This window comes from Dendrobates tinctorius, unplaced genomic scaffold, assembly GCF_039654945.1.
Source record: "Dendrobates tinctorius isolate UK_male_01 unplaced genomic scaffold, ASM3965494v1 ptg000293l, whole genome shotgun sequence".
In the NCBI taxonomy this organism is placed as follows: Eukaryota; Metazoa; Chordata; class Amphibia; order Anura; family Dendrobatidae; genus Dendrobates; species Dendrobates tinctorius.
The window spans coordinates 7890819-7905335 of record NW_027361960.1 but is presented as its reverse complement, the minus strand read 5'-3'; the positions used below and the strand labels follow the sequence as shown (position 1 = coordinate 7905335).

The 14517-nt window shown below is 44.7% G+C and overlaps 1 protein-coding gene across 2 annotated transcripts in view; it reads right to left on the bottom strand.

The window, feature by feature from the left end:
• The window catches only part of FMN2 (formin 2), a 631532-nt gene that overhangs the window by 244898 nt on the left and 372117 nt on the right, over positions 1 to 14517 (bottom strand). For both annotated transcript variants that reach the window (XM_073560097.1, XM_073560098.1), the window contains exon 11: positions 4635 to 4781. In XM_073560097.1, coding sequence (XP_073416198.1) covers positions 4635 to 4781 — 147 coding nt within the window. The remainder of the gene's footprint in view (positions 1 to 4634; positions 4782 to 14517) is intronic.

Below are 14517 nucleotides of genomic sequence, written 5' to 3'. Positions count from 1 at the left end.
GAACGGTCCTAACTTCTATACCGGGGATCCCTTTAAGATAGGCCTGACGTCAGAACCAGAGCGCTGAGTGGATTTGCTCTGACTTCCATACCAATGATCGCTTTAATAGAAACCTGGGGTGAGAATCAGAGTGCTGAGGGATTTACCCTAACTTCCATAACGGGGATCCCTTTAAGAGGGGCCTTGGGTCAGAACCAGAGCACTGAGTGGATTTGCCCTAACTTCCATACCAGGGATCCCTTTAAGAGAGCCTGGGAAAAGAACCAGAGTGCTGAGTGGATTTGCCCTGAATTGCATACCAATGATATCTTTAATGGAACTCTTGGGTCAGAATCAGAACGCTGAGGGATTTGCTCTAACTTCCATACAGGAGATCCCTTTAAGAGAGCCTGGGGTCAGTACCAGAGCATTTGAAGGCAATTGCCCTGACTTCCATACCAGGGATCCCTTTAAGAGAGGTCTGGGGTCAGAGCCAAAGCGTTGGATGGATTTGCCCTGACTTCCACACCAATGATCCCTTTAAGAGACCCTGGGGTCAGAACCACAGCACTGAGTGGAAAGGTCCTAACTTCCATAACAGGGTTCCCTTTAAGAGAGGCCTGGGGTCAAAACCAAAGCGCTGAATGGAGTTGTCCTAACTTCCATACCAATGATCCCTTTAAGAGAAGACTGGGGTCAGCATCAGAGCGATGAGGGATTTGCCCTGACTTCCATACTGGAGATCCCTTTAAGAGGGAAGATGTGCCTATGGGATGGAGGATGTGTGATGGGGATATGGGCACGGGAGAGGGGGACTCATTTCTGTCATGTGCTCTCTGCTCCTTTTTTGGGGGCAGACAATGGCTGGGAGCTTATGTTACCGGGGATGCTAGATTTCTCCCACCCTGTCAGTGTCTGCTGAGGTGTTGTCAAGTGGGAAAACTTGCTCAATACAACCAATCACAGCTCAGCTTCTTTTAACCAGCTCTGGTGAAATGAGAGATACTTAGTGATTGGTTGCAAGGATAACTGTTGCTCATAGCAACCAATCACAGCTCAGCTTCTTTGAACAGCTCTGCTGAAATGAAAGATGCTTCGTGATTGGTTGGTGATACACACACACACACATTCATTTTTATATATAGAGATTTTATGTATTTTACATATTTTTACTTTTCCACTTAGTCCCACTGTGGGACATGTATAATTTTCACTTTGATCACTGGTCTCATACACTGCAGTATTTGTGTACTGCAGTGCCATATACAGTACCTGTCAGTTTCTCACTGACTGTGAGACTCTGCTTACATCTGGATTTTACAGGCCATCATACCCTGGGGTCATCAGATGACCTCAGGGTACCATGGCAACGATAGGCACCTGCCAATATGATGGTAGGGTGGTCGATACTGTCAAAGGGTGTCTTTTAACCCCCTTTTAACCACTTAGACACCGCTGTCACGATTGACAGAGGTATTTAAGAGTTTATTCAGCCACAATCGATTTTAAAAACAGCCGAGGCCAATACCACACAGTGTCAACTGTCAATACGGTACTTTTCAGCTGAATATGCATCAGGATTTAGAATCACCTGAAACTAGTGCTGGCATTGGCGAGACCTCACTCCATGAGCCTGGTCCCACTATCTGCGATCTCGTTCAGTAGTCCCCTGTATGTAAATGAGAATAAAGCAACTCTATTTTTGTAACGTGTTCTTCAAGACACTCATGACTTATGGTAAGGTAGATCAGAACTTTTTTTAAAGGCATTTCTAACTTATTAAAACAATACTAAATATATGTGACTGATTTACAGTAAGGCTGCTGTTCACTTTGGGTTAAGTCAATACAAAAGATTTGCTAGACACTTCTGTTTTTTGGCACATCAATGTCACGTACACACTTATTAACATGTGACATGGAGTTGCGCTTGCAAGGGTTAATTTATCTCCTCTCACTCAAATCCTGCTCTCAACCTTTGTTTTAGGCTATAGGGTGAGCATACACCACACCCCGACACATTCAGCACACCCGCTTTCTTACGCTGCTATCACTCATCAAACAGACGGGGTGATGAGTCCCCAAAACGTAGGTTACTGTCAGACAATTAAAAAGTCTCACACTCTCTTAAAGGCTATAGGATTCTTGTAGAGCATACAAGGTCAAACTTATTAAAGATCTTAAGATTTAATATAAAAACATACAGTGCTTACAATAAATATATATATATACAGTCATATGTTAAAGTTTGGGCACCCCTATTAATGTTAACCTTTTTTCTTTATAACAATTTTGGTTTTTGCAACAGCTATTTCAGTTTCATATATCTAATAACTGATGGACTCAGTTATATTTCTGGATTCAAATGAGGTTTATTGCACTAACAGAAAATGTGCAATCTGAATTTAAGCAAAATTTGACCGGTGCAAAAGTATGGGCACCTCAACATAAAAGTGACATTAATATTTCGTAGATCATCCATTTGCAAAAATAACAGCCTCTAGTCGCTTCCTGTAGCTATTAAAGAGTTCCTGGATCCTGGATGAAGGTATTTGTGACCATTCCTATTTACAAAACAATTCCAGTTCAGTTAAGTTTGATGGTCGCCGAGCATGGACAGCCCGCTTCAAATCATCCCACAGATGTTCAATGATATTCAGGTCTGGGGACTGGGATGGCCATTCCAGGACATTGTAATTGTTCCTCTGCATGAATGCCTGAGTAGATTTGGAGCGGTGTTTTGGATCATTGTCATGCTGAAATATCCATCCCCTGCATAACTTCAACTTCGTCACTGATTCTTGCACATTATTGTTAAGAATCTGCTGATACTGAGTTGAATCCAAGCGACCATCAACTTTAACAAGATTCCCGGTGCCGGCATTGGCCACACAGGCCCAAAGCATGATGGAACCTCCACCAAATTTTACTGTGGGTAGCAAGTGTTTTTCTTGGAATGCTGTGTTTTTTAGCCTCCATGCATAACGCCTTTTTGTATGACCAAACAACTCAATCTTTGTTTCATCAGTCCACAGGACCTTCTTCCAAAATGTAACTGGCTTATCCAAATGTGCTTTTGCATACCTCAGGCGACTGTTTGTGGCGTGCTTGCAGAAACGGCTTCTTTCGCATCACTCTCCCATACAGCTTCTCCTTGTGCAAAGTGCGCTGTATTGTTGACTGATGCACAGTGACACCATCTGCAGCAAGATGATGCTGCAGGTCTTTGGAGGTGGTCTGTGGATTGTCCCTGACTGTTCTCACCATTCTTCTTCTCTGCCTTTCTGATATTTTTCTTGGCCTGCCACTTCTGGGCTTAACAAGAACTGTACCTGTGTTCTTCCATTTCCTTACCATGTTCCTCACAGTGGAAACTGACAGGTTAAATCTCTGAGACAACTTTTTGTATCCTTCCCCTGAAAAGCTATGTTGAATAATCTTTGTTTTCAGATCATTTGAGAGTTGTTTTGAGGAGCCCATGATGCCACTCTTCATAGGAGAATCAAATAGGAGAACTACTTGCAAGTGGCCACCTTAAATATCTTTTCTCATGATTTGATACACCTGGCTATGAAGTTCAAAGCTCAATGAGGTCACAAAACCAATTTAGTGCTTCAGGAAGTCAGTAAAAAGTAGTTAGGAGTGTTCAAATCAAGAAAATGATAAGGGTGCCCATACTTTTGCACCGGTCAAATTCAAATTTTGTTTAAATGCAGAATGCACATTTTCTGTTAGTACAATAAACCTCATTTGAATCCAGAAATATAACTGAGTCCATCAGTTATTACATATATGAAACTGAAATAGCTGTTGCAAATACCAAAATTGTTATAAAGAAAAAAGGTTAACTTTAATAGGGGTGCCCAAACTTTAACATATGACTGTACATATATAAACAGGTAAAAATAAACACACAAATATGAAAAACAGTTAAAAAATAGTAAGGGAGAAATAACAGAAAATATCTAAAACGTTTCCATTTGTAGTTATCCTGTTTTTCTGAGGGAGGAAGAAGTAAATCATGGATCGCATCAGTCTTCGAGGCTTTTTATAGTCAGGACCATAGGCTCATATTTCCAGGGTAACCCGGATTGGCACATTTAAAAGATGCTGTGTGTGAATGGCTACTGTGCCAATTCAATTATCCTGTGCCCCGTCCTGTCTCCATATATACAAACAGTAGGAAATATTCTGGCTAGTACAGACTATTTGATAACCCCCTTCAAAGGTCAGTGAAGCTGCATTTTTGACACCGTTATATGCTCCCAGGAGATTTCCCCTGTGGTCCTAAGTCCTGCAGAAGCGCTGGCAGATGCTATATCCTTTGGGCTTACAATACTGGCATATCCAGTTTATTCTTCTTATTATAGCACCATTTATTCCGTGGCGCTTTACATATGAGGAGGGGTATACATAATAAAAAAGGACAGTAATCTTAAACAATACAAGTCACGACTAGTACAGTAGGAGAGAGGACCCTGCCAGCGAGGGCTCACAATCCATCTTTTGTCAGGTAAATGTACTGTACTGCTGTTATTATTTCCCTTATTGATTATATGTTTCCTTCACAATCAAACTTTAGTCTTTTCACCGAAATATTGTCTGTGTAGAAAATGTAAAAATTCAATTATTGCATTGAGTAAAACTATTACTTACATTGCTTTTTACATCTTTTAGTTTTGGTAAAATGTCTATAGCGAATCCATCAGCTTGCCCCCGTGTTCTGTTTCCTCCGTTCATATAATTGCCAATTGCTAGAATCAAACCCAAAACGCGCAGAACTGCAGGGTCTTCTTTTAAAATCTGTAAAAGGTTCAAAAACTGTCATTTCTTAATTGAAAATATATAAATTAAAAGCAAATTATTAATAGTCTATAACCTGTTTAAGAGCAAAATATCTATCACAGCCGATCATTTGCCTTATAGAGTGGGAATTATGGATATGTTCATACATTTACAAACAAATGCAGCTAAACATAGTCAGCACCCAAGTCATACATAGATAATGCAACCACAGCATTTACTATTGTGCAAAAGTTTTAGGCAGGTATGGAAAAATGCTGCAAAGTAAAAATACTTTCATGGTTTATTTTTTTCATATACCAAATTCAAAGTGACTGAACAAAAGAGAAATCTAAACTGAATAATAATTTAGTGTATCATCCTTTGCCTTCAAACCGGCATCAAAGCATCAGCGTTCATTATTTCTTTTTGAGGAGAAGGAGATAAATGTTCTGGTAGATCATGCTGCTCTTAATAAAAGAGTAATTCCACTTCATAGCTTTTATTACAGCGTTTCAGGTTTGTACCGAACCTTTTCTCAAAACTTAAGAACATATGTAGATTAACACAACAAGAAGGGGTTTAAATACTCACAAATATGGTCGATATTCAAAGAAACACCCATCTAGGCATGAGTAAGGTGTGGTTTGTCAAAAAAGACAGTAATAACATAAAATAATAGAATAGACTGGAAAATACAGAAGACATTACTGGCTTGCTTAAGACATCATAGAAAACGAAATACTGAAGGCCGGATGTGATGTCACACCTGGGGCGCGCGCTGTTTGAACATGCGCCACTCATTATGTCCGTGATAGGATCAGCTGCGGGGGACATATATATATATATATATATGGGAATGTACACACAAATGGCATTACAGCCCCCTGAGGAGGCCCACACGAAACGCACGTTGGGGCTGCGACATCTGACAGCACAGTGGACTTATTGACTTACCCTGGCTTTAATCTACTGACTTTTTGACGGTTTTTGGCACCTGTTAGTTGGGCAATTCATGCAGGACACTAACATTTGAAAGTGCACTGTTTGCTATAGGCCGTAGATATATATCTAAGTAAATAAAATATATGGCTTGGATATAAAATTTAGAGGTCTTTTCACCAGGTCCTTATATACATAATTCTGTAGCCTCAGATTTTTTATTGTCTATGTCCTTCTACATTTACTTTTTTGTCTATATGATGTAATTTTTACAAGAAATTTTTTTTTAAATATTTGAATTAATAAAAAATATTCCATTTTGATAATATTCAACAGAGGTTTTATTGCTCCTTTTTTGTTTGGTGTCTTCAATTATCGGTACAGGAGTATACCTGTTACCTACTCGTTAGTATTGTGGCATTGATGTTTTTATTCGTGGTTTTTTGTATTCATTTCTATTAAAAGGGATCATTGGTATGGAAGTCAGGGCAAATCCATCCAGCACTTTGGTTTTGACCCCAGGCCTCTCTTAAAGGGATCCCTGGTATGGAATTAGGACCGTTCCACTCAGCGCTGTGGTTCTGACCCCAGGGTCTCTTAAAGGGATCCCCGGTATGGAAGTTAGGGCAATTCCACTAAGTGCTCTGGTTCTGACCCCAGGGTCTCTTAAAGAGATCCCTGGTATGGAAGTGAGGGCAAATCCACTCTGCACTTTGGTACTGACTCCAGGCCTCTCTTAAAGGGATCTCTGGTGTGGTAGGGGGCCGGATTGGGGGGTGGTCCACTGCTTACCACGACCGGACAATGCAAGACGAGACGGAGGCAGAATTCAGTTGTAACAGATCCGGGTTTATTGGCCGTCCTCCTGACGACCTTAGCCATGCACCGCAGTTCCTTTACAGCTCTCCGTTTCCAGGCCCGGGTACCTTTCACCTTTCCATTAGTAGTGATGATGTCCCACGCGGATCTTTCGCTGGGGCTGTCCTAGACCAATCTACCGCCAGCGCTTCACCTGCCCAAGGTCATCGTCCAATCGGTACCCCCGGGGCCTCGTCTGTCCTGCGGTACGTCGTGTCAGGGCCACCCCCTTGACTGTCTTCTCCTGTCAGTCCCCTGGTCGAGCTCTTCACCGTTCTCCGTCTTCTGTCCTGAGTCTTCCTCCACTGAGCTCCTCACGGGACTAGCCTCTCTGGAACCCCAACCAGTCCTATTTATCCCCTCTCTCACTGGGAATTCCTCTCCTGGGTTCCTATCTCCCCTCCCCAAATGACTAAGCGTTTCTCAAGCCCTAAGTTGCTGTTGAGACCTGAACTACTCCCCCCTGCCAATTTGTGGTCATTTCTAGGTACTGCACTCTCTTGTCTGTCTTTCCCAGCTATCACCCTACTGTCCTTGTCAATCTCCGTCCATAGTGCACCAACCGTTCCCTCCTACTTCCAGTCAAGTCTGTCCGTCAAGTCACCTTCCCCACACTGGTATGGAAGATAGTGCAAATCCTTCAGCACTCTGATTCTATTAAAGGGATCATTGGTATGGAAGTCAGGGCAAATCCATCCAGCGCTTTGGTTCTGACCCCAGGCCTTTCTTAAAGGGATGATCCCAGCAAAGAGCAGACAGCTGAACGGCATACTAGGGCACACAAATCACCACCTTACCAGACGGAGCTATTTATCTGAAGTATTGCGGCATATAATTCAGTCAAAAAATGGAGGTGCTTGCATGAAAAAACATGAATATTTCAATGTGAAGCGAAAAAAGAAGAAATATGCAGCACTCACCGATGTAGCTGAAAAACTGTGAGTCTTTATTTCACATAATTTCCATCAAATGTGTGGACATGCAGGACGTAGAGGAATGCTAGGGGAGGGAGGTGCCGGACAACGGCCGTTTCGCGATTACTCGCTTCTGGACCCGTAGAAGCGAGTAATCGCGAAACGGCCGTTGTCCGGCACCTCCCTCTCCTAGCATTCCTCTATGTCCTGCATGTCCACACATTTGATGGAAATTATGTGAAATAAAGACTCACAGTTTTTCAGCTACATCGGTGAGTGCTGCATATTTCTTCTTTTCTCGCTTAAAGGGATCCCGGTATGGAAGTTAGGACTGTTCCACTCAGGGCTGTGGTTCTGACCCCAGGATTCTATTAAAGGGATCATTGGTATGCAAGTCAGGGCAAATCCACTCAGTGCTCTAGTTCTGACCCCAGTCTCTCTTAAAGGGATCATTGGTAAAGAAGTTAGGGCAATTCCACTCAGCGCTTTGGTTCTGACCCCAGGCCCCTCTTAAATGGATCCCCGGCATGGAAGTTAGGGCAAATACACTCTGTGCTCTGACCGTGTCCCCAGGCCCCTCTTAAAGGGATCCCTGGTATGGAAGTGAGGGCAAATCCACGCTGTGCTTTGGTACTGACCCCAGGCCTGTCTTAAAGGGATCCCCGGTATGGAAGTTAGGGTAAATCCGTCAGCGCTCTGATTCTCACTCAAGGCTTCTATTAAAAGAATCATTGGTATGAAAGTCAGGGCAAATCCACTCAGCATTCTGGTTCTGACGCCAGGCCTCTCTTAAAGGGGGTATGTAAGTTAGGACTGTTTCACTCAGCACTTTGGTTCTGACCCCAGGCTGATGGGATGATGTGGGATATTAGGGGTAGTAGTCCGGTGGCTCTGGCTGATGGGATGATGTGGGATATTAAGGGTAGCAGTCCGGTGGCTCTGGCTGATGGGATGATGTGGGATATTAGGGGTAGTAGTCTGGTTGTTCTAGCTGACAGGATGATGTGGGATATTAGAGGTTTTAGTCCGGCGGCTCTGATGGGATGATGTGGGATATTAGGGGTGGTAGTCCGGCGGCTGTGATGGGATGATGTGGGATATTAGGGGTAGTAGTGCGGTTGCTCTGGCTCTCATGTGAGAGAATCGAGCAAATTATGCTAATGACACTTAGCTCAAACTCTGTCAGCATTTGAGCAGAGTGTCATCCAAGTGGGATTTGATTTCTCATGCATGAGAGAATTACAGCACAGGTGTGGAGAAGAAGGAAAACTTAACTTATTCATCCTCTCTGTTGTCTCTGTGAGAGCGTACATCGGACTGCGTTCGGATGAGAACACCACGGAATAGAGGCTAGACGGAGTCTAGTGTAACTCTGCTGTCTCAAAGTGATTGAATTTGTTGGGCGTGTCATCTGAATCATGTCAATCAGAGATTTATATGGAAAAACTCCTATGTAAGTGCTCAACGTACAGCACAGGGTAAATGTGTCCCAATTAAAGCTTCAAATCAATCCACAAAAAAGCAAGTCCTCACTCACCCCAATAAGAAATCCAGTGAATTCTCCCAAATCCAAATGCTCCCCTCTCTTCTGATCACTAGCCCAAGCCACATTTAGCTTCTACTGTACATTTTTGGCATTTCTGTAGCGATGAGAGTCCACTTAATTTTCAAGGTACATTTCTACAAAAGCACGAGCTTGGCATAATGTACGGGAAGTACAATGTACTGGGCAGTATGATGGCAGATTTGCAAATTTTCACTCAGCAACATCCACTACTGCTTGTTTCTGGAATACGCCTATGGCTGGAGTCACACTAACCTGCGCAAAATGCGGTCAGTATTTTACATGCGTAATACGGATGACAGACCCCTAAACAGTGCTCCGTATGTCATCCGTAATGAAGGTGTGGTCGCGTATTTTGCACATGTCAGCATCCGTATGTAATCCGTATGGCATCCGTATGGAGAGATTTTCTCGCAGGCTTGCAAAATGGACATATAATGGAGCCCTATGACAGTTTTAATAAAGAAATGAAAGAATAGATATACACACATATAATGCATATATATATGTATTCTATGTGTGTATATCTATTCTTTCATTTCTTTATTAAAACTGTCAGTGTGAGTTTACTGTATAGCGCACTGAATTGCCGGCTTTGCTAAAAGACACCTGGTGCGTATTTCTCGCAAGTCACATGTGTGGTCTGTGTGTAATCTGTATTTTTTGCGCACCCATAGACTTGCATTGGCGTATTACGGGCGTAGTACGCTGACAATCGCAGCATGCTGCGAGTGGCACGGAGCGTAGGATACTGAGGAGAAATATACGGCTGGTGCGAGGGACCCCATAGAGAATCATTTGTCCGTGTCTAATGCGTGCTTTTTGCGCCTCTCACTCTCCCGTATTCCTCGCCAGTGTGACCCCGGCCTATGAGTTATTCACATACGTCTAAAATGTATTCCAACCAACCTAAAAAAATTTATATAACCACACAAGTCCCATAAATAAATATTAAAGCAATATAGAGGCATAGGTGTGATAAAAACTAAATATTTTATTTATGAATATTTAAAAGAACTTAATAAATAAAAATACCCCCATTAGAAGAAGCCCTCTTGGTGAAACGGCGCTGTTGGGGTGGTAGTCATGGTACCAAAAGCTGGGCACACACTTGTGTAAATACACTGCTTTTTTATGTGATTGCGCTGCAGCATATTGCTTCCATCACAGAGATGTTTGCCTTTATGCACCTTCAGTTCACAGCCTAGCACTTGGCACTTTTGTCTCGGTACATATTGAAAATATCATTTGCTTATGTAAGGTTTTCTTTAAAATTATGGGCACGTCTTTATATTTTTTCTTGCAGTTTAGCACTTTGCATTTTTTTCACTATTTATTATATGATGATATGTAGAGTTGAGCGACTTTTGGTTTTTTAGGGTCGAGTTTCGTTTCGTGAAACACGACTTTTCCAAAAGTCGGGTCGAGCAAGATCGGCCGATTGTAGGGAAAAGTCGGGGTCGTCCCGAAACACGAAACCCAATGTAAGTCAATGGGGAATAAAAGTCGGCAGTGAGAGGAGGACAGGAAACACACCTACAGTGCCCATTTGAATGCTAAAAGCATCAATTCTTCTTACTTAAGCTTGTCAACCTTAATTAACTTCATAATACAAGTTACGCACTGAAAAATGGGGGTTATTTGGCTAAAGTTGTGGGGGGGTAGGGCTGGCTCCAGGTTTTCATGTGCCCTGGGCGAAAGAGCGCCCCTTTAACACATACCACAACTCATCATGCTCCGATACGGCGGAGAAATAGCGGTATAGTACAATGAAAAATACTTCACTTTTTACATCTCATGACGAGGCCCATCTATTTCTCCATACAGAATCATTGGTCCCATATAATGTTTGAAACAGTATATGATGAGCTCCACATAATGCTACAGTATATGTTGGTCCCCATGGATGAAGCTCCACTGTCTTATGGGCCCAAATAATGCTCCAAACATAATGGGCCCCATTTCTAATGCTCTAGTGTATAATGGGCCCTGTAAATGCTGCTCCAGTGTCTGATGTCCACCTTTGGAATGTTCCAGTGTATGGTGGGCCCCATCTATCATTCTCCAGAGTATAGTGCTCCCCAAAAATTGCTGTCCCAACATTGAAAACAATCAAATAAGTCTCCTCGCTAGGGAATCCCTGTGCTAGTCTGGACTCCTCGTCGTCCCCATCTTCCATCTCACTGCACAGTATTTCAACCTTGCAAGTGCTGTGATTCTGAGCAAGCAGGGGGGGCCCACTCGTTGGCGACGGCACTGGCACAGGGCCCCTGATAGTACGGTGGTGTTTCTGATGGCGGGTGGGCCGAACCTGCACTTTCATCTGCAGCTTCCTCTTTGTCACCGTGTAAGATGGAACTGTATATGGGAAGGGTAACCAGAGTTTCATCAGGGTCAGATTCAGGCCGTGTAGCGTGCGAGGGGAATGTAGTGGTCTGGGTCAATGTACCAGCAGATTCATCGAGCAGTGGCTGGGCATCAGTGCACTTGTGTCACCCCCAGGAGTACGGTCGCCACAGTGGCATTACCTTCCTCCTAGGGAGTGTGATGTCATGCTTGGGAGCAACGAAGGATCTCTCTAGAAGGTTAACTGATTGGGCGGCGTTATTCCCACGAGTCATGACCCTCCAAACAGCGTTCATGAAGGCAAAGTGTTTGTTTTACGTGGGCAGTATGGTTGCAAAGCTGAACCTTAAAGGAATGTCCAGAAGGGCACCACCAGGAGTGGAGCCTATGGTTAAATTCGACTCCACCTGGGAAACCTCAACCATGCCAGCTACAGAACAGATGCACACATTGCAAGCTTAATTCCGTTAACGAACGAGACTCCGTCATGCCCCGCGGTCCGAGTCCGGCTTACTAGAGGGACACGTGAGGCTCTGGCACATGAGATTGGCCAATAACTGGTGTGTCATGCCCTTACATGTTCGTGGCTGCATGTGCGCTACACTGAAAAGGCCAGCGTTTGTTGCTTACAGGTGCAGATAACCCGCTGAACAACGTTAGTGATGGGGATCACTGATTACAATTATTACCCGCGAACGATGATTTCCCAGTAAGTGCAGGTCAACCGCAGTTCCGGAATTAGGCCTAACCGTCATTCCTGAAAAAATGAAAAACTTACGTGTGCAAACCACAGGTGCTGTAGCTTGCTTAACAGCTCGCCAGCCGTTCTCACGCCCAGTATGGATTACACGTGATTGCACAAAGGTGAGAAAGGGTACCGTATCCCAGGATAACATGTATGGATAGCGTACACATTCAAAATATATGTCTATACATCAGGAGGCAGGCTCAGACGGTGTTAGACCCAGTATGGCTTGCACGTGATTGCACAAAGGTGAGAAAGGGTACCGTATCCCCGGATAACATGTATGGATAGCGTACACATTCAAAATATATGTCTATACATCAGGAGGCAGGCTCAGACGGTGTTAGGCCCAGTATGGATTGCACGTGATTGCACAAAGGTGAGAAAGGGTACCGTATCCCCGGATAACATGTATGGATAGCGTACACATTCAAAATATATGTCTATACATCAGGAGGCAGGCTCAGACGGTGTCAGGCACAGTATGGATTTGACGGCCCAGACTACACAGCGGAGGAGCAGGGAGAGGTAAAGATTGCAAATGCTGGGGCCCTGCCCAAGCAAGGGGGGCCCACTCGTGGGCATGGGTACTGGAACTGGGCCCCTCATAGTACGGCGGTGTGTCTGACGGCGGGTGTGCACCACCACCGTCAGAGACACTTGATTGCACTATGAGGGACCCTGTGCCAGTGCCCGCGCCCAAGAGTCGGCCTACCCACCTGTCCAGGGCAACGGCACTCGCACGGTGTCGTGCGCTAGGTGGTGACCCCGGCCATGGGGGGGGAGGCAGCACAGTTAGGGAGTTTTAGAAAGTGGCATATGTTGATGTTGGACATTCAGCTGATGCAAAAGGCGAAATAGGTCAAGTCCCAGGAAGAGGTGGACCAAAGCAAGCCATTTATCTGTCACCCTATGTGTCATCAGGGGAAGGTGGGACAAAATCCTTGGAAACCCATGCACGGTTCATTTTAATGAAGGTTAGATCATCCACATTTTGGGTTGACAGACGAGGTCCTTTTTTCTGTCAGGATTGATCCAGCTGCACTGAAGACTCTTTCCGATAGCACACTTGCAGCTGGGCAAGCGAGCTCCTGTAAGGCATATTGTGCCAATTCAGGCCAGGTGTCCAGTTTAGCGGCCCAATAGTCAAAGGGGAATGACCTGTGTGGGAGAACATCGATATGGGAGGAAAAGTAGTTTGTAACCATAGTTGACAACTGCTGTCTCCTGTCACTTTCCATCGATGCAGTATTACCAGTTGTGTGAGCGGTCCGTGAAAAATCAGTCCACAACATTGTCATGAAACCCCTGTCTCCAGCGCCACTTCTGCTGTGTGCACCATGAACACCTCTACCAAGCTGCCCCCGGCCCGTACGGCTCGTGTGAGAACCATCACCGCTGCTGTGTGCTGGGAATGCCTCAAGCAACCGATTTACCAGAGTTGCTTGTTTATTAGCCAATATTAGGTCAAGGTTCTCCTGTGGCATGATGTTTTGTAATTTGCCTTTATAGCGTGGATCCAGGATGCTGGCCAACCAGTAGTCGTCATCGTTCATCATTTTGGCAATGCGGGGGTCCCTTTTTAGGATCTGCAAGGCATAATCTGACATGTGGGTCAATGTTCCCGGTGTCAATGATGCACTGCGAGTGCTGGTTGGAGGAGCACTTTCTGGCAAATCCACATCCCTCCAGTCACGCACAAACCCTGTACCAGACCTTGCCACGCCAACATTTTCACTTGCCCCACGAGATGCATCCTCCTCCCCTAAGTAATCATCCTCATCATCATCCTCCTCCTCCTCTTCTTCCTCCACCTCGTCCAGGAGAGGTCCCTGAGCAGACAATGGCTGAATGTCATCAAGGATTCCCTCCTCCTCTTCCTCCTCATCAACATTGGCTGCAGACGCCTGCTCCTTAAGGTGCGTCAAAGTTTGCATGAGCAGACGCATAAGTGGGATGCTCATGCTTAGAATGGCGTCGTCTGCGCTTACCAGCCGTGTGCATTCCTCAAAACACTGAAGGACTTTACAGAGGTCTTTCAGCTTCGACCACTGCACACCTGTCAACTCCATATCTGCTCTCAAAGTGCCTGGCCGTGTATCCTCCCACAAATGCATTATGGCCTGCCTCTGCTCGCACAGCCGCTCCACCATGTGCAGGGTGGAGTTCCACCTTGTTGCAATGTCGATAATGAGGTGGTGGTTGGGAAGGTGGAGCAATCGCTGCAGCTTCTGCATACGAACGGAGTGTACAGGCGACCGGCGGATGTGCGCGCACAGTCTTCGCACCTTCTGGAGCAGGGCTGTTAACTCCGGATAATTTTTGAGGAAGCACTGCACCACCAGGTTCAAGGTGTGAGCCAAGCAAGGTATGTGGCTGAGTTTTGAA